This window comes from Nestor notabilis, unplaced genomic scaffold (genome assembly GCF_000696875.1).
Source record: "Nestor notabilis isolate BGI_N333 unplaced genomic scaffold, ASM69687v1 scaffold4107, whole genome shotgun sequence".
Classification (NCBI taxonomy): domain Eukaryota; kingdom Metazoa; phylum Chordata; class Aves; order Psittaciformes; family Psittacidae; genus Nestor; species Nestor notabilis.
This window is the reverse complement of record NW_009936776.1, coordinates 1303-29255: the sequence shown is the minus strand read 5'-3', so window position 1 is coordinate 29255 and position 27953 is coordinate 1303. Positions and strand designations below refer to the sequence as shown.

The following is a 27953-nucleotide window of genomic DNA, read 5'->3' as shown; positions in this document are numbered from 1 at the left end:
GTTCATCATTTTCCAACCCTCCTGCCATGGGCAGGGACAACTCACACTAGATCATGCCACCCAATGCTCTGTCCAACCTGGCCTTGAACACTGCCAGGGATGGGGCATTTAACACTTCTTTGGGCAACCTGTTTCAGTGCCTCACCACAGTCACAGTAAAGACCTTCTTCCTCATATGTAACCTGAACTTCCTCTCTTTCAGTTTAAACCCATTACCCCTTATCCTGTCACTACAGTCCCTGATGAAGAGTCACTCTACAGCATCCTTGTAGATACTTTAAAATGACTGCAGAAAAACTATTAAAATGAACATGTACAAAATCTAGCCATTTCCAAGTGCTCTATATGGGATTTGTAAAACAGGGAGTCAGACATCTATTTTGATAACCTATTTTTAATAATCTATTTTAAAAATAATTAAATACCTTAAGTATGACAATATAAAAATAAGTCATTAACCAAATCAATTAAACATTCACAGAGACACTGGACTTGGAGTCACTATTCCTTTACTATCTTGACTAATACATTTTTATGCTAATAAAGAGAAAGATAAATTCTTCCTCTAATGCCCTTTTGATAATCCTTGGAAAGTTTAAATACAGATAGAAAACTAACAACGTAGCAAAGACCTTGCTAAAATGGTAACTTAATACGCAATTAATTGCCTTTGGAATTGTTTAAAGTATTCTAAATATCATTGTTCCATCTCTGAAATTCTAACTTACTGCGAACAGTAGCCCTGACTCCATCATACTGGAAAATGTTTTTAATCTCTCTGGAACAAGTTGTTAGCCCTTAGAAATTTTACCAGAAGTTCATCAGTCTTACTAACCAGCTATGTAAATTACGTTTGCTCTGATTTTCAAAATTGAAGAATTTGAACTGCAAATGGACTGAAATGTAAGATTTCAGAAAAATTATTAAAAATATTTCATGTTTTTCTTTGGTAAAAACACCATCTATTTTGCTGAAACTGCGTTTAATAATCTTCATTTGTTTTAACCATGCAAATCATAGTATTTTATTCTAAATTTTAACTCACATTGCTATTTCTTTGTTAGTTTTCAGATGTCAGTACTTATTAACTTAAAGCTGGGGACTTATATGGCTGGTTTTGTCGAAACAGTAGAAGAATTAGACTGAAACTCAAAACAAAATTAATGTCCAGGCTAACTAATAAATTTGCAGGCCTCTAGTACAAAATATGAGAGTTGAACCTGTTCTGATCCTTCTGTCATTATCTTGTACATCCTGGTAGCTCTGGCGGTGCGAAATTTGATGTCGTAACTCCACACGGTCTTCTTCTGCTCTCAAAAGTTGAGAACGAAGATCCTCTATCTAAAATGTACAAGTGCCAAATGCTTAATTAAAACAGAATGAAAGTGTAAATAGTGTACTTCTATTAAACATTACAAAAAAGAAACCAAAAAAGACTATACACAAGCAGTATTTAAATAAATCTCAAGAGTACTAAAGATGGTAAACAAAATGACATACTACTTCCTAATTATAGGCCACAAAACAATTATTCAAAATTAAAAGAAACATTTTGTTACGTTGACCCCAGCAGAGCATTAATTTCTCTAGACCAAACAAAATGCTATCATTTTATATGTTGTAATTATCTTTTTACAGTGGTAGTGAAAATATCTGTACAAATTTAATAAGCGATACAATTTATGTAAATTCTGCTCATTAAAAATACAATGTACTTATGCTTAAGAAACACAGGGGCTTTTTACATTTTTCCTTTTTATCATATACAGTCTAGCACTTCAAGATGACATTGTGCACAGGAAAATAAAATAGGACATGCTAAAATTGTCTTGTAGGAAAATAATTCTAACTCATATTACCCATATGTGATAAAGCACAGTGAGTTGAGTTCAAAACAGTAATAGAATCTACTAAAAATTCTGCTAGATACACAAGTTAAACAACTAACATTAACAGGTAAGTATGCCAATTGCCCTTTCCCTATTTATTTCAAATTTTTCCCCAGCATCTCTGAAAGAAGGATTAGAAATGTTTAGGACAAAGGAGAGTTTTTTGAAGCTATAATCCAGGTTCCTGCAACTTCTAGATTTAATCATGTGTACATCAACAGATACTGTTTAGAGCACAGTTTAGATAGTTTTTCAGGTGTTTGTTCTTTAAATATTTTTATCACATTTTAGCATACAATACAGCAAATATCTCTAGGTCACTGGTTTATCCAAGTTCATCATTTACAGCTCACACTTTGTGTAACAGTAATCAGTTATACAGAAGTTTGTACATAGTAAAGCATACTATGAGGGGAAGCTACAAATAACTATTATTATTTGTAATATTATTGATTATGTGCTTAAAAAGTACCACAAGTACTACCACTACTACAATTATTATATACAAGCATATACACAAATGTTTGGAAAGCAGAAAAAGCATACCAAGAGCTCAGACCACGTTTTTTTTAGACCTTTAAACCTGTCTTTATGTATCTCTTTCTTACCCTTCCAAAACAACGTTATCAGAATGAGATAGGAAGATTAATCAAAAGACTCATACACAGTCTAATATGAAAACTGTAGGATTTTCACCACACCAGAGCAGTTACCTGAAGCAAAAGAGCTTCTCTTCTGCCTTCTGATTCATTCAGCTTTTTCTGTGACTGCTCCAATTTCTGTTCAAGCTTTCATTACAGAAGATGAAGAAAGAAAAGCAATGTACACGTCATAGTACAAAAGTGTATTTTAACTATTTAATTCTGGCAAAAATTAATCAATATAAGCATCTATCTAAACCAAGGTATACATTACACAACATACTTATTTGTCCAGAATCTTAAAGTAAGCTTTCATTTATACTAAATTCCTGCTATATTTATCTAAATTATATAAAGAGAATTTAACTCACAGTCTATAAATTTTGTACCATATTCTACGTCATATGAAGATACAAAATGGTATAAATAATCCAAAACAAAAAAGAATAAAAGCAAACTTTTACTGGGTTAAAAGTAAAAGAAAGCAAGATAAACTTCAAGAAAAAGCTTCAAAACCATTGTCCCTGGATTTGAAACATACTTTCGAACTCAAATCAAAATTACCAATGACGTAAGACTTTAAGCCACCTCTGTAACAGAGTTCATTCATAAAATTGTTAAAGATAACATGCATTGGTAGAACTGGCAATTGGTAAATTCTGTGGTTTTTCTGTGTTGTGCAAGGTGTATTTGAATTATTCAGAAAACAAGAATAAAAAACTGAAGTGCCAGAATTTCATACGATTAGAATTTTTCCTAAAAATATAATATTAAGAGAATTCTAAAATATTTACATCAGAAATAGTCAAACTGATGACCATTTAGAAAAACAAACAAAAAATAAATAAAAACCAACAGAAAAAAAAGCTACAAAAAAATTTCTTACTTCTCCCATAAATAGTTCAAAGATCACAAAGATCCAGATGGAAATAAATATAGTTTTTAACATCAGAAATTGTTATTGCAGAGATAACAATCTCAAAAGGATGTTGAGATGCTGGCAAACAGGCAAAGTAAACAGGACTAGCATTAACGGAATGGAGAGAATAAAATAAAACATTACATAGATGGTTAGCATAAAGGGGTATAACTTTGAAAGCATGGACAAAAAGGCTAAACTCTGTCTAAGAGGAAAAAAGACAGGAAAAGCATAATATCACCCTAGCATCCTGCCAGAACAGAAATATAAGAAATCTTATTTTCTATGAACAGGAAGGGAGCAATATGGCAACAGATAGCTCAGTAAGAATAATTAATAATAACAATGATGCAGAATAACTAGTATGCATTAGTTGTAGAGATAAAGAAAAGATGTATCTTTGAGCTGCTGCAAATAAGCAACAGCAGACTATGTATAAATCCAGAGACGAATCAGAGAAAGAAATCAAGGATAATCCCCAAATTATAAACTTGCCTGCCTGGCAGGATGGAAAAGTTGTTAGAAGTAACACACTGTAATTCAAGAGTTTTGAAAGACGGACAGAAATTCAGCACTGCTATATTCACAGTGTCTCTAATGGAAAAAAAAAAATAAAACAAACAAAAAAAAACCAAAAAAAACCAACCACAAAAACCTTGTTATCTGAAAGAGTAAAGGAAGTTTCATCCTGCTGATTTCCCTGAAAAAGGAAGCATATACTGTAACATATGACACTACATACTTACTTAAAACCAAAAGAAAGGAGAAAATTAAAGTCTTACTTGGTTCTTTTCACTTTCATATTTCACAAGTTTATTTTTCATGCGTTCTTCTGTTTCATCTGCTTTAGCATCTTGCTTCCTTAAAGCCTTTAGAAGGGAAAAATATATTGTGAACTTCATTATAAAAGTTACAGAAATCTTCTTTGCAAGTCTATTAAAATGAAAGAATCTGCTGATGCGTTTGAGAAAGAAGATCTAGACGAATGCTTTCTATGTCCAATAATTCCATGTGAAGCCAATGTATATTATGAAAAAATAAATATATGTCCACGCATACATAAACACACTCATGCAAGAACAGGGTCAAATACAAAGTCAAAACTAGCACTAACATCCTTCCGATGTATAGAGCTCCAGACGCTGAAGGCTGACTCTAAACACTTTGAAATGAAGGCTTAAGAGCCTCAAGAAATCCCCTACAGATCAGCTGCAAACATATAAGATGAAAAGAATATATTCTGTAATACAAAATATGCACAACATTAAATACAATGCACTGTAGTAAGGAAAACACTACCATAAGGTTGTGTTAGAAGCCAGAAAAAGGAAAAAAATATTTTCATCCAAATCTGGGCATATGCTTAGAATCGCAGTATTAAGACAGAATAAACTGAAACTTTCCTAATCAAAAGTTACTGAAATTGTTGTGCCCCACTTGGGGGGTTGAGGGAGAAAGAAAATAAACATGCAGACTTGTTCCCAAAGTATCTAAAACCAGTTATGTACATCTTCTAAAACATCTTAAAAACCAAAATTGCCTTGAAATAAAAATTGTCTTGCCTTAAAAAACAAAATTGCCTTAAATTGCCTTGAATATCTATTTCAAAATCTTTCCTTTCTGCAAACCAACACTATTTGTAAACCACAGCCAATCATTGGCAGAGGAATGCATTAGACATCACAGACGTTAATGACACAATTAGCAACATACACTACCCAAGCTTTGGATATCTCAAACCATAACAATGTCATTGGCTTATCTTAAATACCACTTAGAAACATGAGCTGAGAGAGGTCACTAACCACACTGACAGAATTTGCTGTGAATTTGAGTAACTATGTTAATAAATCTTGTTTTGCTACTACACAACACGACCAAGTGGTTTTCACACTACCTACAAATAAGAGACCTTAGCATTCACTTTTTACTTTCATCCAGTACCATGAAGTACATCTATTCCTTCCCCCATTACTTGCTAAAACTACAACAGAACAAACACATAGCATGTCCAGAAAGAAATGCCTTTTTCCCAATCTGTTCTTCCTGAGCAGCATTTTTATTTTACATTTTAAAAGAATATTTTCTTAAATAAATACCCCCGAATTTTTCCCCTATAATTAATGCAATTTCATTTAGGTTTTGAACATTTTCTTTTCATTGTATACTGGGGAATGATTTCACTGTACAAAAACAGAAGGCAAGATATTAATCAGCCTCAGTGAAGCCAAGCATTCAGCTTTAGAAGTTCTGCTTTTAAAGTAGCTCTGTGGAGAAAATAAACAGGTTTATATATTTATCTCAGTCTTATATCCCACCATCTCAGGAAACATAAGGTTTTCAGTATAGCTTGGACTACTTTCCTGCTTGAACAGTTTACACTAAAAACTGAGGTTGTGGAAGACAGTTATCATAACTATGCCACTGAAAACATTATGCTACATAAAGAATCATTTTTTTAATCTTACTGATTCACAATCAGATACTGTAAGACTGTAACATGTTTAAGATATTTCTCCAAGTATTTAGTACAGATTGAAATATGTCATTCCTGTCAACTACAAAACTCAGCGCTGCACACAGACCTGACACACTCCCATTTTACCCAAGAAGACTAGGGATAACTCCCAATAAGCTACATGAACAAAAATAAAAACAAACAAAAACAAACAAACAAAAAATCAAACAAGATCATCACTTCAGCTAATGCCATTATTGCATGAGTTTTGAGGGTTTCTATAAACAAAAAAAACAATCAGTTCAGAACACTCTACTAGTAATATATGGTGAGTACTAACCGCAATTGAGCTTCATTGTTACTAGTAAAATTAGAAGCTCTGTTATGTACTGTATGCCACCCTAATTTTTGGCACTAAATTAATAATTAATATAGGAATAAAAAGGCATGTTTTCAAGTGCAGATTTGGCTAGAGATGTCAGCATTGTAAGGAAAATGTTAAAACTGGGCTTGAATTAGAAACACTAGGAAAATTTTCAAAAATTTCCCTACTGAAGGCAGAAAGTATGTCTCTGCATTAGTAGTACATCCTAAACCCCAGACGAAGCCACAGAAATAAATATGCTATTTTAACCTAGCAGGATCACTGAATGATATTTAGGCTATTAAATAGCAATAATTTCAAATAAAAAGGCAGCCTTTCCTATCACTGAGATTACAGCTATAATGTTCAGTTTTATTTTCTGTATATCATAAAAATAGGCCATAACCATTTCATTTTTAAGAAAAAATAAATCATATATATATACATGAGTTAAAATACTTCAGAAAGAATGTAATGTTACAATAAATTATATATACCACACATGCACTACTTCAACTGTGAAACATACCTTTTCCTAGTAGGTGCCAGGTAAGCAATCGGTTAATTAATCAAAGTGTCATTAAGAAATTAAAATATCTGGTCATCCATAGCCAGACAAACATTAGCTTTTACTGATGATTCAGAAATTGCATAAGTAAATTTTAATTCTATGTTTTCCCTCCTCCTTCTACTGCTTTTTAAATAAAAAAATAATAGAATCATAGAATAGTTAGGTTTGGAAAGGACCTTAAGATCATCTAGCTCCAATCCCCCTGCCATAGGCAGGAACACCTCACACTAAACCATGTCACCCAAGACTCCGTCCAGTCTAGCCTTAAACACCGCCAGGGATGGAGCATTCACAGCTTCCTTGGGCAACCCATTCCAGTGCCTCACCACCCTCACTGTAAAGAACTTCTTCCTTATATCTAACCTAAACTTCCCTGTCTAAGTTTGAACCCATTACCCCTTGTCCTATCACTACAGTCCCTGATGAAGAGTCCCTCTCCAGCACCCCTGGGGACCCCTTTCAGATACTGGAAGGCTGCTATGATGCCTCTGCACAGCCTCCTCTGCTCCAGGCTGAACAGCCCAACTTTCTCAGACTGTCAAATAATTCTTTCTTACCGGTTTGTGCCACATTTTTTTCTCCACTAAAGTTTTCACTATGTACCATTTCTCCTGGGAAAGGAAGGGTTAAAAGAAAAAAATACTATGTAAAGATCCTACTGATTCTTTGATTTCATTTGTTATCTCCAAAGAAGGGGCTGAGGGAGTCAAATGTCAAAAATGGAAACTAGGAAGGGGATGCTGAGGACAATGGTTCAAATACACACTTGCCCTGATGGGTCCCAAGCAGCAGGCAGGCAATGCCCAAGAAAGCTCTGCCTGGCAATGCTGAAGCACCAAGGAACAGTAACAAGCCTACCATCATTAGGATTCCCTCACCAAGATCCTCCTCTCGAAAGCATTAATGTCCAGATTGGTGAGGAGGCTGATGAGGCTTTTGAGGGGCCGGCATGGAAGAAGTCATAAGGGAACAACTTCCATGTAAAGAGGTTGTCACAACAGGGATGGACCAGCTAGAAGTTATACTGCCTGCCTAGGTGCTCAGAAACAGGTTCTTGTCCCTGACAGACAAGATGTCGTTTTTATTTGACCCAGTAGAGCAATTCCTGGAGGTCATTTTAAAGAGTTCACTAGCATACGGCAGTATTAAAATACTAACATACCTGGTATAACCCAGCTCAACCTACATCATCCATATATAGTACATTGAAGCCCAAAACTTCAAATAGACAAAATTATTTATTCAGTGCTAGACATACTTTTTCTTACATAAGGGGAAAACGAAGTGGAGGCCTCTAACAACTATGTTAGGAGGCCTCTGTCTCAATCTTTCCAAATTAGGAAAATCTTCCAATGGTAAGTTGTAACTTTTACTGCAAACTAAACCTACTTTAGCTTTTGGTTTGTTTTTTTTGGTTTTGGTTTTTGTTTGGTTGGTTTTTTGTTTGTTTGTTTTTTGGTTTTTTTTTTTTAACAAAACCAGATTATTTGAAAGTAATGCAAAGCCCACAAACTGAAATTTACACTTCCAAAGTGAGACAGGTCAGTGAACTATATTCTTACTGGCAGAAATACACAAGCAGACAAGCCTCATGCTATACTTTAAAATAAGGCAACAAACGTACCACATCCTAGCGAAGATTCTTCCTCTAACTTGCTACATTAGCAGCTAGCATGGGTCTGAGTATGCTACCTAGTTACACCAGCCAGGCATTTAAAAACAGACTGCCTAGATATTTCAGTGACAGATATGTATGAAACTTGCTCGTGTTCCAAGACTGTCAGATTCAAACGAGAATCGAAACAGAAACCATTAGCCACAGGTGGCATAGCACAGAGCCAAGGAACAAGTATTGAGGATGCATTTAAACATCCAGATGGCTCAGAGCACAGATCAAGTTTATGTTTGTCTAGAAGGATCAGAGATAAAAGACATGCAAAAAGAGAATTTTCACAAACTCTTTTGATTGTCATTCTACCCCACTCTCTTTGAAAGTCCACCAGCCTCTTGCACTTCACAGTATGTTCAGTGGGAGGCAGAGAGAATCCAAGTATTCAGTTGCACAAAGGAAAAAAATGTTTCCCAGCCTATTCAAGCTATTAGCTTAAGACATAACTATAGTCACTGCCTCATTACTGTTCGTGGGTTCAAAATGCTCTATAAAGATGATTCTGTTCACCCAGAGCATGCAAGGCATGAACACACAGAATCACTTCACCAAAATCCAGAAAGCCAAGCATAAGAATTAGTAAAGCCATCCAGGACATCCAAAAGCCTTTTTTTAAGAATGATACTTGATCTTGTTTTGGAAAATGGATGCATAAATACAAACAAACAGTACAAGGTAATGGCATCTTCATGTTCAAAATAAACACTGAAGAATCTTTTGTTAAAGCAACACATACATACGTGTCAACACTAGAAAGATGAGAATATATGTTCTCATTTCTAATCAGAAACACGTATGAATCAGAAATACAGAAGAAACAGAAGATGTATGATTTGCATGAAATTCTGTTTGCTAATTGCAATTTTCTAATTTGCAGCAATTGCTGTTTAAACAGTGTGTATTGGTGTGTTCAAACACTAAGTTAAAAGATACATAAAAATGTAGAGAAAATAATTCTTATCCACCTACACACAGCACATACAGACTATGGAATCAAAATAATCATGTAAATTTAGATGTCAAAGATGAAAAAATTTATATGACAAGATTTCTTTATGGTGAATATACAACTAGATATCATCCTGGTTAATAATCACTCTGTGATTTTAATAATAGTGCAGTACACATATAAAGTTTGCACATCACAAAAAAGACAGACAAAGACAAGACACAAGAGAAAGACTGAAACATATGTATCCTCATGTTCAGTTAGACCCTGAAAACATATAATTTAATAACTGAGATTTAGGAAAATGATTCTCATAAGACAGTAAAATACTGACAGGTAGTGGTCAGTCATGGGCACTGCACTTTCCTTAAAAATAATAACTACTAACATTTAAAACCCACAAAATTTCTTAATTAAAGCAATTACTGATTAAAACCAGTCAAATTTAACTTTGTTTGGTTTGAAATGTATTAACAGGCAAACTAATGAAAAAGTTGTCTCATTAAATAGTCACAAAATTTAAATAGCATTTCTTTGTAAATCATTCAGGCCATATTAAATGACAGGATTTCAGAACTCAGTCCAAACCCTACCCTCCCATCCAGTCATGCTACTCAGGAAGCATCTTGGAGAAATAATATAGGATAGGAAAGCACGTTAATAGAACATTACATCCATGCAATGATCACCACAAGACTGAGGTCACTGACAGAGCTAGGAGTCCATTTAACTCAAAATTCAAATTATAAAGGACAAAAAACAGAATAACAAACTAAAAAGCACTTAAAAAATATGTAGAAAAACGCTTCATCCAAAGAACAACTGAAGCAAAATATTTATTTACTTTATTCTCACTAGGGTATGCAAAGTACATAAAAGCAACTCAAGAACATTCTTTCTAACATGCAACAACTTAAGCTACAGACATACACACCATACCCTAGGAACATATATAACTTATAAAGACTACTTCTCAATACATTCCTCAGTACACACATCTCTTCCATGTAGCACCAGCTATGAATATATGGTGTGTGGAATAAGACTGTTCCAGTCAGGATTGGCTCTGAATCTTGACTTGGGCAAATTCCTGAAAGTAAAAGTTTATCAAGCAGACTAATAGGTGTTGAGATTTCCTGTAAACTTACAATGAGGACTATGTCTTGAACAGTGGTGTCAAAAAAGTATTTTAAATAGAAATCTAGGGGCTCCTCAGGAAAAACAATTTACAAGTATGTGCACAGAACAAAATACAATTTTCAGAAGAAAAGATTAAATCATCTTCATCTACACCTGGACAGCTCAGGGGAATGAAAGGTCAGGAATGTACTTAGTATTTCATATTCATTAGAAATTAAATTTAAAAGATTAGCTTCTAGGAAAAACAGTATCGTTCCTGAGGGCTCATGATCACATAGCCAATCATATGAAAGTCTTTGACAGAAAACTCGAATTCAATTGAGTGAATTCAAATGTGTTTCAAAGGAAACCATGACAGTGTCACTGTATCTTTACAGATAAAGTTATTATCCATTTAAAAGGGGAAAAAAAAAAAAAAGATTGTTCCAATTTGCAGATAACGCTATAACATGACACCAACTCATTTCATTAAGCAGCTCTCTACCAGATGGAAGGCACAAAGAATCTAGAAATGGATGAAGGCATATTAAAGAGCAATGAAAACTGTAATAAAGCACTCTAGTTCTTTCCATTCACTAGGACAACAATACAGAGAAAAATGAAACAGTAACTCTTTCTGAAATACTAGGAGAAGCATTACAAGCATTTCAATAAACATTGCTTTTTATATATATCAAAAGAGCATCTTATCTTCTTAAATATGACCTCTCTGTAGTCTCTAGCGTTACATGAAATAAAGACATCAGTCTAAACTGAGGTTCATCAATATCACTGCATAGTGTAAAGCCTTCCAAAAAGTATGTATGCCACTGCTATTATTAAGTGAAAAACAAGGAATTACACATTTCTTCTTAACTCTATTGCATAATTAGAGATAACATTGCAAACCATATCTTAAGGGAGTCAAAATGAAAGGTCACTCTATGTTAAGGCACAGATTTTCCAAATAGCAGTAACACCAGAAACAGAGATCTACTTTTCATACATTTCCCAAAACAAACAGAAAAAAGCTACTAGCTGTCTCCAATTTTAATTCATAATATAAACATATGTCTTTGCCTCCTAAACAGTATTCTATGCTTCATCAGATACTGTTGAATTAAACTGTTTGAAAAGCAATGAAAAGCTGTCTGGCCGCTGCCGTGCATTTGATTGCTTGTTGAGATAAGTTAAAAATAAACTGCTCACTGCAACCAAAGTTTACATTTTAGAAAACAAAATGTTTTAATTGAGTCAACCCAGCTAATGACTTGATTTTGTTAGTGCGGAGTTTGGGGAAAGGCATGCTCAGTGGGTTCTTTTAAAGAATGTTTGTGCCAGTTACAAAAAAGGTCTAAACATAGACAAGACAGAACCATGAAGAACACAGACTGTACTTGTTATCATCTGGTCGCTAAAACAAGCAGAGCTAGATACAGTTAAAATTAAGTGCCAAAGATATGAACATTTTTACCAGTTTGACAGGTACACGCTCATAAATACAGCAGGTTCCTAACTTGCCCCTGAATACACAGGAAGTTGCCATTTGCATACCTCTTGTAATTGAAGAGACATATGTCCCAGCTGGTCCTGGCGCCTTTCTACAAGCTGTCTTTTAGTACGCATTTCTTGTTCTATCTCCTGAAGTCTTCTCTCTACCCGTTCCAATACCTTCAAAAGGAAAAAGAAACACCCTGTAAGAAATTAGTGTGCCTTTTACCACATGTTAAGATAACGATGGCAAAAAACCGTAAATAGAGTATAGGGCAGAAAGAAGAAAGAAGACAATTTTTATTTTATTAAATAAAATTTAGATGGTATAGAAAATACCTAGAGTTATAGCAAATTACTCAAGCAGAGAACTAACCTGCTACCTTGCTAGCCACATCCTCCTTTAGGTATACATGTATTTTTCTCTACAGTGGTGGTTCTACTCAAGTGCTAAATATCTCAATATCAAGCTCGGTGCAGTCTAACCTGAAGCTGCAATACAAAAATTAGCTTCTCTGCTTCTCCAGACCTGATTAACCCCTGGAGAATAATTTCTCTCACATCTCCAGTCTGTAACTCAGACCAGTGTTTGCCTCTCACAACCTGCAATTTGTGAGTGGAAAGTAGATAACGAGCTGCCATAGCACAAAATAATTACCTCACTTTAAGACTTTTTCCCAATATTCTGTGAATACAAAGGAATACAAACAACACTAGTTATTTGTTAAAGCAATTTGGATTATAAACACAATAATTCAACCTTAAACTACAATACCAGCACGAGTTTATTTTTGCATTTCATGCTGCTAGCAGACAGCACCCCCTTGTGGGCAACAAGTTAAATTTATATCGTTAAAATTGAAGATTAGCAAGGAAAATATGTATCATTTCCTCCCTACTCTAAACCTACTTATTCTAAACAACTACTAGAAAGAAATACCTCTTTTTATTTAAATACCATTCGGTAATATGGATTTAAAGCATTATTCAACTACTAGTTCCTGATGTATGTAGAGAGGAACAAGTTCTGATCTGTACTTTCATCATCAAGCATGCTTCTACTAGCACTAGGCATAAGCACAGATAGAAAATTTTAACATGAGCAACACTGTTGTGTATTAACAGAAAGGTTACATTTATGGTCTGGGCTTCATGAGTACATTGGGTTTAAAGAATGAAATGGTCTTTCTTTACAACAGAATACAACAATTTGAAAACATTTCTTATTTGTGCATCTAGATGAATAGTCAACTGACAATTTGGGATTCTGTATTTTCTCTCAACCTCAGGAGAAGCTCAAAAAACATACAGCAACAAACCACACTCCTTCACGTAAGTTATGAAAGTTCTGCAGCCATAATCCAGAATAATAACTTACTAAAAATTAATGTACAAAAAATAAGTACCACATCACAACATTTGTATCTGTTTTGAAAACTACTACTTAATGTTACTTCTAATAATTTAGAAAATACTCCAGCTAACAGAAACAATGATACCATGCAGCAGAAACAGGAACTAGAACTTCGGCATTAAACTTGTTACATCTTTGCTGAAAACTGGGAAATATCTGTCATTCTTTTCTCCATATATCTCTAAAAGAAACAAAGTTATGTTTTTACATTTTAGAAAAATCTTGGCTACATGTTTCTGAAGGCAGAGGTTTTCTCAGCTCTCCCACACATCTTTCAAGTGAAGTTAAGGAGGAGAGCGCTACAGCTATAAAGAAAATGTGTAATTTAGACTTGACAGAAGATCCAAAAGTAACATCACCCCCAAAGACAACATTCAAGAGGACAGAGGACAATAACTTCCCCACTGACACAGGGCTAGTTCGCCACATATGCAGCAGGTGACATGGCATGAGGCAGCACTAGGCAAACTTCAGGTTCCTGTAAATTTAAAATTTCATTGCAAGTTATCATTGATTCAGAATGAGTAAGAAAGTAACTTTACTAGCTACAAGAGATAAAGTGATTTGCCTTTCCTCTAACTTTCACCTCCCTCCAGAATACAACCTTTATCTTATTTCTAACACGGTACTGAAAAAGATGCGTTCACTATATTTGTCAGGTGCATGGAGATTTCAGATTTATGGACATAATCCTAAAGAAGGAAAAAAAAACCACCAACAACAAACAACAAAAAACCCCTGTTCTATCCTCTAAGCCACATCCAGGACTTGATACAGGATTTCAGTTCTGTTTTCCAACATACCTGAAGCAACTCTATACTGCATCACCCAGACTATTAACAAAAATTTCTGAGAAAACCAGATGAAGACTAACACCACCTAAAATTCACTTCACTAACAGTTCTCGAGCTAGTTTTACCATATTTTACCAAAAAACTTACTAGAACAGTATATGAAATTCTGTCTAAAAAAAAAATAAAAAATATACATCAAGATATAGAAAACCACCACTTTATCCACGTAAATTCCTTCTATAACACAAATGTAATTTTTCTTGATAAATCTGTGTTGTCTGCTGTATCCTCATGGATGTTTATTTTTTCCAGAACTTGAATTGTAATCAGTCTGTTTTTTCCTTTCCAAGATTTGCCATTTTCAATATTCCAGGAATATTTTTTCTAACACATCCCCATAGTTGTTCATGAATATTCCAAACAGCTGTTAGTAGTTTTAACATCACTTCAGATGATTAAGTTTCTTAGCTAATTTGCACCAAGTTATTTCAAAATATTTTACATGCCTTCCTCCCCACTATTTTAAGCTGAGATCTTACACCCCCATTGCTGGTCACAAACTTGCAGCTTAACTTGTTGGCAAATATTAGAGTTAAAAAGGTCTTAATCAGGAATCTACTTTCTTGGAACAACGTGTCAGTAGTCTGCCCTCCTCTGCAAGGAACAGGCCAATTGTTTTGGTCTTCCTGAGAAAAGGTGATGTATTTACAAGCAAATCATCATCGCTCTTGATGTTTCTTTTTTGAGGCATCCTATTACATACCACAGTGGCCTTACCACTCTCATCCACACCATATTTTTTCATGACTATTTTTATCAAGCTAATTTAGTTTCCACTTTCTGCGTTCTCTTTGTGTCTGAAGTAAATGCAGAGCTTCTAATTCAGTCAAATAGATATATTGCTATACCTCTATGCTTTGTTGTCAACTTTTCCTTTTTAAGAGGATTTGCATAGAACATGTTTGAATATTTGCCCACTCTCATTTCCTCCAAAGACTGAAGCTTTTTCTGCATGCAATCAGTCATTTCAAAAATAAAAAAAAATGCAACCTCACAAACTATTCCAAATACATATGAAATAACAAAAGATACAGTAAATAAAGAACAAATCCTAGACTATGAACAAATTGATTCTTAAAGAAATGATTTTTCCACCATTTTTTTTTTCCCTCATACGACAGAGCTTGGCATGTAGAATGGTTGACTATAAATAAAGGATACAGGAATAGGTACCACATTGATTAGCATATATTAAATTAGCCTTAATCCTGAAAAAGAGGATTAAACAAAGGCAGCCTCATAAACACTACTTTTAGCCGACTTTATAAAGAACAATATTAGTTATATCAGCTATCTTTTGATCTCATTCATGTCTTCTAATGCATTTATTTGAAGTCACAACTGTAGTGTATTCAAATCACTTCCACTGTCTAACCTCCATCCCTCAACATTTTTCTTAGAAGCTGCTTTATATTTATGCAACTCTCTTTTGGAAACCAAGCCTTACTCTAAGAGGTTTAACATTTTTGCTCCAGTAATGATGAGAAATGTAAGTTTGTTTTGGTCATTGTTACAAGGTGCACAGATTAAAAACCATGCACTGGACTCTTGTTTATTGTTTTGTGGGTTTGCTTTTGGGTTTTTTTGTGGGTTTTTTGTTGCCGTTTTTTCCTGGAACATTTCTGTTAACTTGCTTGACAAAGCAGCTAATGCACCACCCAAAAACACAGTTCCCCCAATATAACATTTACCCGGTCTACACTGGTGTAGACATTATCTCCCACAAGAAATATGTTCCCTGGTTTTGTAGACTCTTTGACCTTCCTCAGTTCGTCACAGGCTCTGCGACACAGAACAATAGGGATAAAAACAAGGAAAAAAACCAAACCAAAACAATTAGAAGCAGTTAATTAGCACATGCAGAAGAAACTCTGAAACTCACTTCCTTTTTCCCAAAAGACTCTGACTCAGGACATTTCTACAATAAGAGTATGTATTATGTCCTCTGGATCTTACCAAAAACCTTGGTGTAGACAAGCAATTCACTAAAGAACAGCACAAAAAATACAGAGGTTTTACTTAACATGAAATGCTAGCACTGAATTATTGCACTGACGACATATTAGAATGTGATTTCAAGGCCGCATTTTTAACAAAACGGACAACCTGAATGATAATCCCAACACTAAGACCTGTGTCTCCACAGGCTTTCAGCAAAAATCTGTAGCAGCAAAATCTATGAAAGTTCCCCTACCACCACTTAAACACAAATAATAGAACGCCCTGTTTAAAACCAGGGTCACACAGCTAAATATAATCTTCTGGAAGACACTGCTGGATGCTTAATCTATGAAAAGCAGCGTTCTACTTCTTGAGTTTCTCTCCTGTTTTTCAGCTTTCCACTGTTATTTCTAGTGCACAACTCCTGAGGACTGAAATCTATTTCAACAGATTTTTGTGGCCTTTCTTGTTTTGACCTATTTTATCATCGATGCAGACTTGAAACAGAAGTATTAAAATCACAAAAATAGCAAATTACTTTCACACCTGTCACTTCAAATATTGGTAAACTTTTCCCTCAGGGCAAGTGATGATGTGTGTCATACATTTCACAAGTCACCTGTGCAGTACCAAAAATCCCTATATCAGATTTTCTGAAGGACAGTTCCTTATCAGACAATAATCCTGGCTCTCCAAGATATCACAACCAACACAAACTTCATGTGAGACCCATTTCACTTGACATTGCTGTCTTTTTCCTTATAACACAGCCTACACTAACCTTCTAATGGCACCACCTCAATTAAGTAGATACTTAAAGGTTAGTGTCATTAGAAGTTTAGTGTAGCATCTCAATTAAGCATCTACTTAGTTTGAACAAATCTGTGCTTCAGTGCAGGTGATTAAAAAAAACAAAACCAAACAACTCCAAAGCAAAATGATAAAGGCACTAAGGACAAGGAGGTGATCCTGCCCCTCTACTCTGCTCTTGTGAGACCTCACTTGGAGTATTGTGTACAGTTCTGGTGTCCTCAACAGAAAAAGGACATGGAGCTGTTGGAGCAAGTCCAGAGGAGGGCCACGAGGATGATAAGAGGACTGGAGCACCTCCCTTATGAAGACAGGCTGAGAAAGTTGGGGCTGTTCAGCCTGGAGAAGAGAAGGCTGCGTGGAGACCTCATAGCAGCCTTCCAGTATCTGAAGGGGGCCTACAAGGATGCTGGGGAGGGACTCTTCGTTAGGAACTCTAGTGGTAGGACAAGGGGTAATGGCTTTAAACTTAAACAGGGGAAGTTTAGGTTAGATATAAGGAAGAAGTTCTTCACAGTGAGGGTGGTGGGGCACTGGAATGGGTTGCCCAAGGAAGTTGTGAATGCTCCAACCCTGGAGGTGTTCAAGGCCAGGCCGGACAGAGCCTTGGGCGACATAGTTTAGTGTGTGGTGTCCCTGCTCATGGCAGGGGGGTTGGAACTAGATGATCTTAAGGTCCTTTCCAACCCTAACTATTCTATGATTCTATGACAAAACCTCCTGCACAACTTTGCATGAGGAAGTCATGAGAAAAAAAAAAAGAAAAAAGTATTCCCTCCCACCCAGCTCACTTCCACCAATCAGAAATCATTCTGAATTAAATAACCTCATTAGAAGAATTCCTAAACACAGATAGGTACTAAAGGATCTCAAAAATGCACAACAGACCACAGTTTCTGCATGCACTCTAAGGAGGAACCAGTGTTCAAAATTAAAAGCAGCTTTCTCCAAGATAGTGGATTTTGAAACAGAAAATTTCACTACTTGCAAACTTGCAAAACACTTGCTTTTACTTTAAACAAGCACCTGAAATATAACACCTGTCTTGCTGATTATGGAAGGGTAGCATTATGATAACCCATAGTAGCCTAGATAAGACCATGTTCAGATATATGTACTAATATGTGGCATTGATTACCAGGACAGACATCAAACTAGAAGTTCACATCCTGTTTATAAAATTAAAAATAAATCACCTTTTCACGTTAGTCACACTCACCGTTTCTTGTCTTTGGGACTCAGTGAGTTTTTCAGACAACTCTTCTACAGTTTTTCTTAATTCAGCTTCAGTGCTTCATAGAAAAATATACGTAAGAAAATATTCTACAGTGCAAAAGTTAAATATCAACTGTGATAATTTCAAGCAGGAAAAAAAATCTCCCAGATTTTTAAGCTACTTCAATTTCTTCTACAGCCTCTAAACTCCTAGCATAGAGACTAGCCTCAAGTAGAAAATTCATGATAAAAAGCTTTTCCATTCCTCAAGTGAAGATAACAGAGCACTTAGCTCAAAAAGCTGGGTATCAGGTCAACGAGTACAAAATTACAAACATGCCTACACAGTGCTTTTGAATAGCAGTTCCTACTAGGAATTAGCCGACCAATTCCCATTACTGCTATTAGACAAAGCACCATATGTTGAGACAGTACGTACTTCAGAAAAGCATTATGGCCTGCATAAGAGCTTGCCCTCAAGAGATTTCAGTACCAAGAACAAACGAGGAGCAAAGCTGTAGTAAAAATTCCCAAGTCCCTGTCATTCTGTCCATATATTAAGAAAGGGGGGAAAGCCACATATACTGCACAAATCAGAATTGATGGGTCTTATCTACATTTATAAACACTGCACAAGATGATGGGAAACAAGCAGTTCATAATACTGCTTTCACCTAAATCTTGTGCAATCCCCTGCTCTCCACAACATTGTTTTTTTTAAATACAGAAGAACAAAGGAGTTTAAGAATTATTTAAAAGCACAACAATTATTTTCCACACTATTCTTCATATGGAGTTATATTCTCTTCATACCGATTTCTTCTTGAAAACTCCCGACTGATGTCATCTCCTAGGCGAACCTGTTCACTGCTGAGATCCCGAAGAGACTGGTGGAAAGAATGCAGCTGTAAATCAAAGTACAGAAAAGGCTCAGGAACCCTTTTATCTGTGATATTCCAAAAATACATATTTACACACTTTTTAAAATAAAGCAGATCAAAATAGCCTACAATATATCAACACAACAAAATTCCATGAATTGCAGATGAGTCTGAATGAGTGGATGAGGCTTGCATGTCTCTATTTCAATCAACCCTTCACAACACTTGCTCATTGACGTTTAATTTTCACTACATTATTTGCTAAACCAAGTTTCCCAACTATGGGGTTTTTTTCTACCATTCAGAGTTTGGTCAGTTTGGTTACCTGACACTTCACCATCTTTTTAACCTAATGCAAAGCAAGTTGAAAGATCAGAACAGGTGAAGTCAGGAGAGACACATTTCCTTCTAATAAATGGTAGTGTAAGTGAAACAAAGTTCTGTCCAGCTACACATATTGCTGTAAGAAGATGGAAGCGACCAAGCAGAACACTATGATGTATTCAGGAGGTACCAGAGCACTGAGGAAAGATATTTCACCTTGCCCGAGACTTTACATACTCTACTAGAATGCTTTTGCTGGAGCTTGGGGTGAGGGACAAGGGGAAGGCAAACAAAAAACCTCCAACAAAAAAAACTCCAACCTCATCTATTTTCTTCTCTAAAACCTCCCATCTTCCCCATTCAGCAGGCCTCCAATTTATAGTTAAACCTTTTAAGTAGGCAAATTTTTACCCTTCATGGGATAAAAAGTGACAGTTAATCCATCCTAATCCAACCTACTGCTGTCAACAGCTCAGTAGCCAGGACCATCATTATGAAAAATCCTGGTTTATAATAGCCCCTTTTTCTATGCCCAAGACTTAAACCTGGATCTTCCACAGCCCAGCTGACTGCCATCAACATTCAGACACAGGCACTACCATCTCCCCTGTGTGACTAACCAGAAATTTCAACCTGACCCAAGAGACTTTGAAAAGCACAGCATATTTTCAGAATCTATCAGCCTAAGAAGGAGAAACTCAAATGTGTTAAAAGCACATTCAGCTGGAAAATTACCTTTGCTAGAAGCAGTCAGAATGTGAATAAAGGGACTGTGGTTACAGAAAGAAGAAAAAGCCACAGCTTTAGTTAAGCAACACTGCTTCCTCTCTGCCCCAGTGTTTAACTATGGCCATGATCAATGATTAGTTCTGCTTCATCATTCCTCAAAGCACTATACTCTTCTCACAAAAAATAATGATCTAGTAAAGCTATATTCACCCACTGAAGTGCAAGAATAAGGAATAAACCAGTAGTAATCATCAAAACAGGAAAAAAAGAGCTATTTGTTTACATAGTTACTTAATAGAATCCCACCCAACTTGGTGTCATCTGCATATATACCGAGGGTATATTCAATGCCCTCATCCAAATCATCAATAAAGATATTAACAACATTGGCCCTAATACCAAGCCCTGAGGGACACTCAGAAACTAGAAATTTTGTATGCATTGCAGGAACTACCTTGAATAAATTTGTTAAAGATATTTATAGAATATTTAGAAGTAGTCTAAAATAGTTTGAATATTTTCAGAAGCTTAGGAGGAAAGAATTTCTGTGTAACATCATTTCCTTCCAAGGATAAAGTTCCACACTAACGTTGGGAGATGAATGACTGAGGGGAGAAGTAGCCTGAAAGGAACAATGAAACAGGATTAAATAGAAGTCTAGGAATTTCTGTAGCACTCAAGACTTCCCAAAAAGTCAATTGAATGTACTGTGGTTAAGTCCAAAATTACTTGGAAGTTGAGACTGATTTAATGAAGTCAACATGAACATCTCGCAATCAGCTGCTGTATTATGACTGTAGTCATAATACATTTCTCCTGGACAAATTAGTCCACAGAGAGAGATTCACTCAAGTAGGTCTAGCCGCTGAAAGCTCCTTTCTATATGTAGGATATAGAAAGTCTATAATGTTATCCATTAAAGTAATTAATTTATTTTTTCTGAAGAGCCTGCAAGTAGACACAAGTTGAGGGGTATGAAAATTACCAGTACCATACACATCCTCTCCTCCTCGCATCATCTGCCTGAAGTATGGGGTCAAATTATCCCACTCACAGGTCAGACCTAGAATTAAGATGGAGAACTAGCTGGTTCAAATATCAATCCAGGCAACTCTGAAGTAAACAGTAAAAGCACTAAGATCCTCTGCCATTTACCAAAGCAGAACAATCCCCTTTATAGCCACACTGGATTTCAGCATGTAGGTGAATGTTAATCACATATTCAGAAATTATTTTTATTTCTCATATGTAGTCTAAAAAGTACAAATTATTTTCATAAATTTCTTTTGATAACATTACCATCTGCATCTTTTTCTCTGTAATGATTTGCATGAAACTGACATGACTGACAGATACAAGAAAATGAATGAAGAATGGCGAGTAACACTGAAAGCACGTTTCATAACTGAAACATTCATAGCTGCATCATCAGAATAACCTCATTTGATGTAAAAGCAAAGAACCTGGTGACCACATGTTGCATATTTGGGAAGCAACTCCCATTAGTGCTTTGTACCTGGTCCAAATTATCTCCCTCATTGACAAATCGAACACTCGCAGATCTAGACCTTCGACGTTTATTGCCCTGTGAGTGTCCATAATCCCTGAGAGGAGAAGTAGGCAGGAAGTGGCGGTTCCCTTTATGAGATAAGAGATAAAAAAAAAACAAGTAGGAAAACAAAACTTTGTATTGGTAATTCTTCATTTTGCTTTATCAAAAAGTGTGATTTATCTTGCCAATATCCTTATAGGCTACATTACAGACAAAACTACTACTAAAGTTACATAAAATGCACAGGCATACTTCTTATGTATAGTTTACCTCTTCTCAGGATTCTTCGTCAAGTATTTCTGAAATACATGTATGTGACCGTAAGAGGTTTCCTTTGTTCCTCCAAGGAATAAATAGAGGGTTTCCTCTAATTTTATTTGTCCAAGCAATAGTTTTTCTCTACCTGGATCTGTTATAGCTTCAAATTACCATCAGAAAAACTGAAGCTTTCTACTAAAAGACATTACTAAATCTACTAAAATTCTGGGAGGAATACTGCTCCCAAATATACTTTGCTCTAAAATACAACGAATTTTCAGAAAGATGTACAAGAAAAAGTTACTTTTCTGTTATACATAGGTTCAGTTCTCCCTTTTCCACTGAGCCTTACATAATTTCATCCACACATCCATAATCTTATCCGTTTAAAATTTAACTTCCCTTTTGCTGTGAAGCGAGATTCAGAAGCTGCAGTATCTTTTGGACTTAGCTTTAACTTGTATGTACCTGCAACTCTCATTACCATGCATATGATACATCATGCAGTGGACAAGGAGTTTTCTCTACTGAAAGAATCGATGTTTCATTTAGATCTCTTAGGATACCAGGAGAAAAGACTATGTAATAGAAACTACAAGAATTTACCAAATCAGCAACTGCATGCAGGTCTCACGAATTTCTAAACCTGATTTCTTTAAAGTAATCAGTGATAACTTTTCGTACCTCTACCTTTACATTTTTCTTAATTTCCTCTTTCCATACAACACCTATACGACATAATTTAAGTATACTCAAGCACCTTAAGTATTTTACCTGACACATCTCCTCCATCCAGATCACTAGGGTATAAGCTTGAGAGAGAAGCACTTCTCATTTCAGAGTTTCGGGTTATTCGTTGGCTCCTTAATTGACCTATAGATTGTTCCAGCGTTTCTTTTAACTGCAGAGAAATTACAATTTACTGAAATACGAACACAGACCAATGAAAAAAATGCATGTAAAATATTATTTTTCAAAGAAGTCATTAAGAGAATCAAAACTATTTTTAAGCCAAGAATAGATATGAATTAATAACAGCTTTTCTTCATTATCTTGTATGTCATATTCCTATAACTACTGAACATTTTTACAACATTGGCAGCTTCAAATATCAGGTTTCTTACAATAGTGGTCCAACACATCAGGAAAACTCAAAAGAAAAAGAAGTCTCCAACAACCAAACTAAGACCTATTTGCCAGCCCTGCAAAATCCAGAAAACAACTTCAATGAATTTATTTTCAACTGGCATTTTACTACCAGCCCCACCTGGAATCAATTTGACATACAGCTGTCAAATTTCCCTAAGCAGCTCTATATCAAGCCCTACTTTTACCAGCTACACTTCAAGAAAAGGGCAGTCATCTCAAACTTAAAAGTTCAGAACTGACTACGTTCCTAAATAAGTTCCTCAATTTTCATACTTGCATCTTATTTTCTGAAATTGCATTTGCCAATTTTGGTTCTCAGCCACTTGCTTTTGACACACCTTTATTTGACAATCCACAAAACATCTATTTCTAATGGGTTGCCTTTTGTTGCCCTAACAGAGGCTTGTACACAATGGTTAAACTGCTGTTTTATTCTTGCAGAAATATACACACTGTTGGATCTCTCTCTAGGTGGCACAAAAAGTGCCTAATACTTTGGTTCTTTCCCATACCTTCCTTTTTATATATATATATTATATAATTTGAAGAGACAAATATCAGTGCCATCAGAAAAAAAACAGATAAGGAAAGTAACAATGCTCTAGAACAGAGCACATATGGAAAGTACAATGTTCCCACCACTAGAGAACTAACAATAGCAACCATGAAATAAAGTTCTGAACAGCAAGTCTTTCTGACCCTGTAAGTTATGTAGCAAGTTTTTCATTGATTCACAACAGACACTGGGCACCTCAGCGTGGGGTAGTGAGACTGATTTGTAAGTCAGAAAGTAACAATGCTCTAGAACAGAGCACATATGGAAAGTACAATGTTCCCACCACTAGAGAACTAACAATAGCAACCATGAAATAAAGTTCTGAACAGCAAGTCTTTCTGACCCTGTAAGTTATGTAGCAAGTTTTTCATTGATTCACAACAGACACTGGGCACCTCAGCGTGGGGTAGTGAGACTGATTTGTAAGTCAGAATGGAAAATAGCTCCACAGCAGCCCAACAGTCACCAATTCATAAATGTAAATATGCTATACAATGGTCTGAAGAAAGTCTTTTTAAAGGAAAAGATTACAAAGAATCCAAGGGTTGACATTACAATTAGTGTAACTAACAGAACCTAAACACATATCCCATTTGGAGCAAATTATTCTTAGATAAACAGTCTCATTTAACATGGCAGAAATGCTGGACCGACTATCCCTGTGAAAAAAAAAAACCCAACACATCACCATCCAAATGAGAAATGTATTTAAGTTTTTCTTAAATATTTATTATACGAGGAAAACAGATTCACTACTTCCTGACCCCAGCTGCTTCTTCCCACATACCAAACACATACAACAGCCAAAACTTCTGCTTCAAAAAGGGAACAGGAACTCAGAGAAGCATGCTATCTTTACTAATTTTACTAAGAAGACTGATTTTACTTTACTATTTAAAGCTCAAGCAGGAGATGGTTAGAGTCTCTAAATGTCTCCTTGAGCCATAATCAAAAGCCACCCAGCATGACTAAAAAGAATGGACATTAAGTCAAAACTAACTGTGAGTGTTGTCTTGCTCATCTTGATGTTTTCTAATAGAACATCTTTTTAGTAACAATCTTGAACTATACTTAATATCAGTATTTGTTAAAAACTGACAACCTTAAACAGCTCCAACACTCACCAGAAATTCCACAAATTCAATACCCAAGCAGAGCTTATAAAGACATAAACAGGACACAAACAGAAAAAAACAAAACAAAACAAACCCAAACCCACAACCTACTTTTAAGGCATATAATATCCAAGATTACTTCCATGCAGAACTCACGCATATCGATTTCGAAAGCAAGTTAGCTGAAGAAAACAAGTCCTCTTTTCTACATATTTGCTCTTTTTTCCTCTTTCTCTCTACCCTCAGATGTAAAATACTCTTACATTTCACATGTATCTGTTCCAAGGAGGCACCTGCTGTAGTTTGTTTACATAGTTTGTTTACAACTAAGTTACAAACCTCTCTCGCCCTACCAGCACTAATTTATTTTACTTTCTCTGTCTATTCTAAGAGAATTTCACCCCTTCTGCAATTTAGAGAAAGCTGGTCAACAGATTCAGAAGCTGTTGTAGAATGACAGGAAAAAACCTACACCACTATGATCACAATCTCATTTCCTGCTGTAATTTAGCTTTTATATTATCACTTATTCATGAAAAAGAAACACGTTCCCTAGTACTCTATTTCAGCTATACAACTTGTAGGTGGTATTTTATCATAACAATCTATTTGGTGCTTAGAAACCAGAAAAGTAATGAAGCTACAAAACCTGCCAGGTTCATTATATAACATATTAATATAGTTTGATTCAGATTGCTCCAATAAATATGCAAAGTTTCTCTTTACACCTACCTAATTCTTGACACATTCTGTCTATTATTACCAAGTTTCCAGCTCTGAATGCTATTAGCAGAAAAGATTTAAGACGTTAAGATAAACTGAAGGTTACTCACAGTTGCTATCGCTTCAGTTTGTTCCTTGTTGTATTCTCTGTACTGTCCCAGCAAATGGTCAACATGTCTTAGATTTCTGTTGGTATCCTTAAAAAAAAGTTTGAGAAAGAGAAGTCAAACCAGAAACCTCCCCTATTCAAACATTACTGTTGTCTTTATTATTCTTGGTTTATCAGTTTAAAATGGTAATACAAGTGCTTTTTAAAGGGTCTAAGCATTCAAAATCCCGTTCATGCAACCAGAGGCTGAAGAGGTACAGCATGGCTAAAGGGAATGAGAACAAATAAATAAGTAACACAAACTAACAAAAAGGTCGTTATCATTTCCAGCACAACAGTAAGGCCACAGCTTCAAATTAAAGTTTTGTAAGTTTCACCCACTCTCGGTATTCAGAACTGTCAGCTGGAGAAGAATGGCAATGACTTCTCAAGCAATAAATGGCATCAAGATAGCTAAATGTCTCCTTCCACTTGCAAAACAGATTCACATTATTTCCTCCACTGCCTCCACTGAAGCAGCAGGAATTAGATGAATGCTTTTTACTACTTGGGTATGGATCTCTCACAAGTTTACAAATACTGCTTCTAATTATGATGTTCCATACATAGAAAACATTTGAACTGTAAGCTCCATCATGAGGGAATTAACTGCCTACATATGTACTTTATCACAAATTGGGCAATTTTACACAGTGCAAGACAACAAAGATGGGGCTGGAATTTTCTGCTACAAAAAGTAATACCTCTTTTGAGAATCTGACAAATTTTATTTGGCATTATTCAGTTGGCTAACTTCATAAACAGTATTACCAAACAGGTGATTGTTTCTAACAACACTATTACTATCTGAAATAACAGCTGTATACACGTGTAACAAACCACAATCTTTCAGCTCAAAGGCAATACAAACAATTCCCCAAAACCTTTCTGGTTTGCACAGACAGCAATGTTTTCCATCACTGCAGTATTTTCCACAACTTCAGAAATGAAATTTTGACCCTTATGTTACAGAAATGCAGACTCTACAAATACTTCAAAACCATATTTTGTAAACAACCTGTAAAGTGCTTGCTAAAGTATGGATCTTCTCTGTAACTTCTTCTGCACCATAGTTCCAAGCTCTGCTGTGGGATGCTCTCAAAGGTGGCCGCCTTCCTATTCGAGCCCTAAGAAAGTTGTCTGAATCACTGGATGAATCTGCCATTAGTATCTTGAAACCTAGACAGGAAGACCAGAAAAAGTTATGAATGTCAAATCCAGATTTTTACTGAAAAGTCTCTGACTTGCACAACTTCACAGACTCTGACCACATTTACACTAGCCTTTCTGGTTCAGGTCAGCAGCATATATTTTTGAAGTAGATCTTCCAGCTGTTCCTCAATTATGTTTGTTCACACCATGAAGCAGTGCCAATATGCAAAAGACAGAGCCAATTAGGAGAGAACTAAATCAAAAGATGCACTCTCACTACTTCAGTACCCAGATAAGACCATAGCCCAAAGCAAATTCTCCCCCCAAACATACACTGGAGACATCAGAGCTTTATCAATTGCTCTGGTCTGCAGAATCACTCCCCTTTACCTCATACTACTTGCTACAGAATGGCCAGAGCCAACTAAGATGAATAGCCCCAAGTAACTAAATATCTGAAACAAGTCTAAGAACCATTATCTTAATGACTCAAGAAGAATTGGAGATATTATGGAAAAAGGCAAATGTTGCTTCTTAAAAAGGAGGGAAAGGAAAGAAAACTGAGAAGTTATAGATTAATCAACTTAATGCAAATATGCAGAAAAAACAAAACAGACTAAGAAAAAAAGGCAATGTATCCGTTGATATCAATCAATATGGTAACAAGGAACCAAATTCGTTAGACAAGTATGACATGTAATATCAGAAAAAGAAATAGGCACTGATAGAAATTAATAAAAAGCAACAGCTGACTTATCTTCTGAAAACATCATTCTGAGAAGCGTCTCAACCATTAAGAATCATAGAATTATAGAATAGTTAGAGTTGGAAAGGACCTTAGGATCATCTAGTTCCAACCCCCCTGCCATGGGCAGGAACACCTCACACTAAACCATGTCACCCAAGACTGTCCAGTCTGGCCTTGAACACTGCCAGGGATGGAGCATTCACAGCTTCCTTGGGCAACCCATTCCAGTGCCCCACCACCCTCACTGTGAAGAACTTCTTCCTTAGATCTAACCTAAACTTCCCCTGTTTAAGTTTGAACCTATTACCCCTTGT

The 27953-nt window shown here is 35.7% G+C and overlaps 1 protein-coding gene across 1 annotated transcript in view; it reads right to left on the bottom strand.

Moving 5' to 3' along the window:
- Window positions 1-26904, bottom strand: part of CEP128 (centrosomal protein 128kDa) — a 98750-nt gene extending 71846 nt beyond the window's left edge. The window contains exons 1-10 of the mRNA XM_010018522.1: window positions 26758-26904; window positions 25702-25788; window positions 22823-22949; window positions 21755-21876; window positions 19118-19209; window positions 18309-18381; window positions 12134-12250; window positions 4232-4318; window positions 2603-2677; window positions 1221-1341 (exon numbers count right to left, since the gene is read on the bottom strand). Coding sequence (XP_010016824.1) covers window positions 1221-1341; window positions 2603-2677; window positions 4232-4318; window positions 12134-12250; window positions 18309-18381; window positions 19118-19209; window positions 21755-21876; window positions 22823-22949; window positions 25702-25788; window positions 26758-26904 — 1048 coding nt within the window. The remainder of the gene's footprint in view (window positions 1-1220; window positions 1342-2602; window positions 2678-4231; window positions 4319-12133; window positions 12251-18308; window positions 18382-19117; window positions 19210-21754; window positions 21877-22822; window positions 22950-25701; window positions 25789-26757) is intronic.
- Window positions 26905-27953: the final 1049 nt, after the last annotated feature.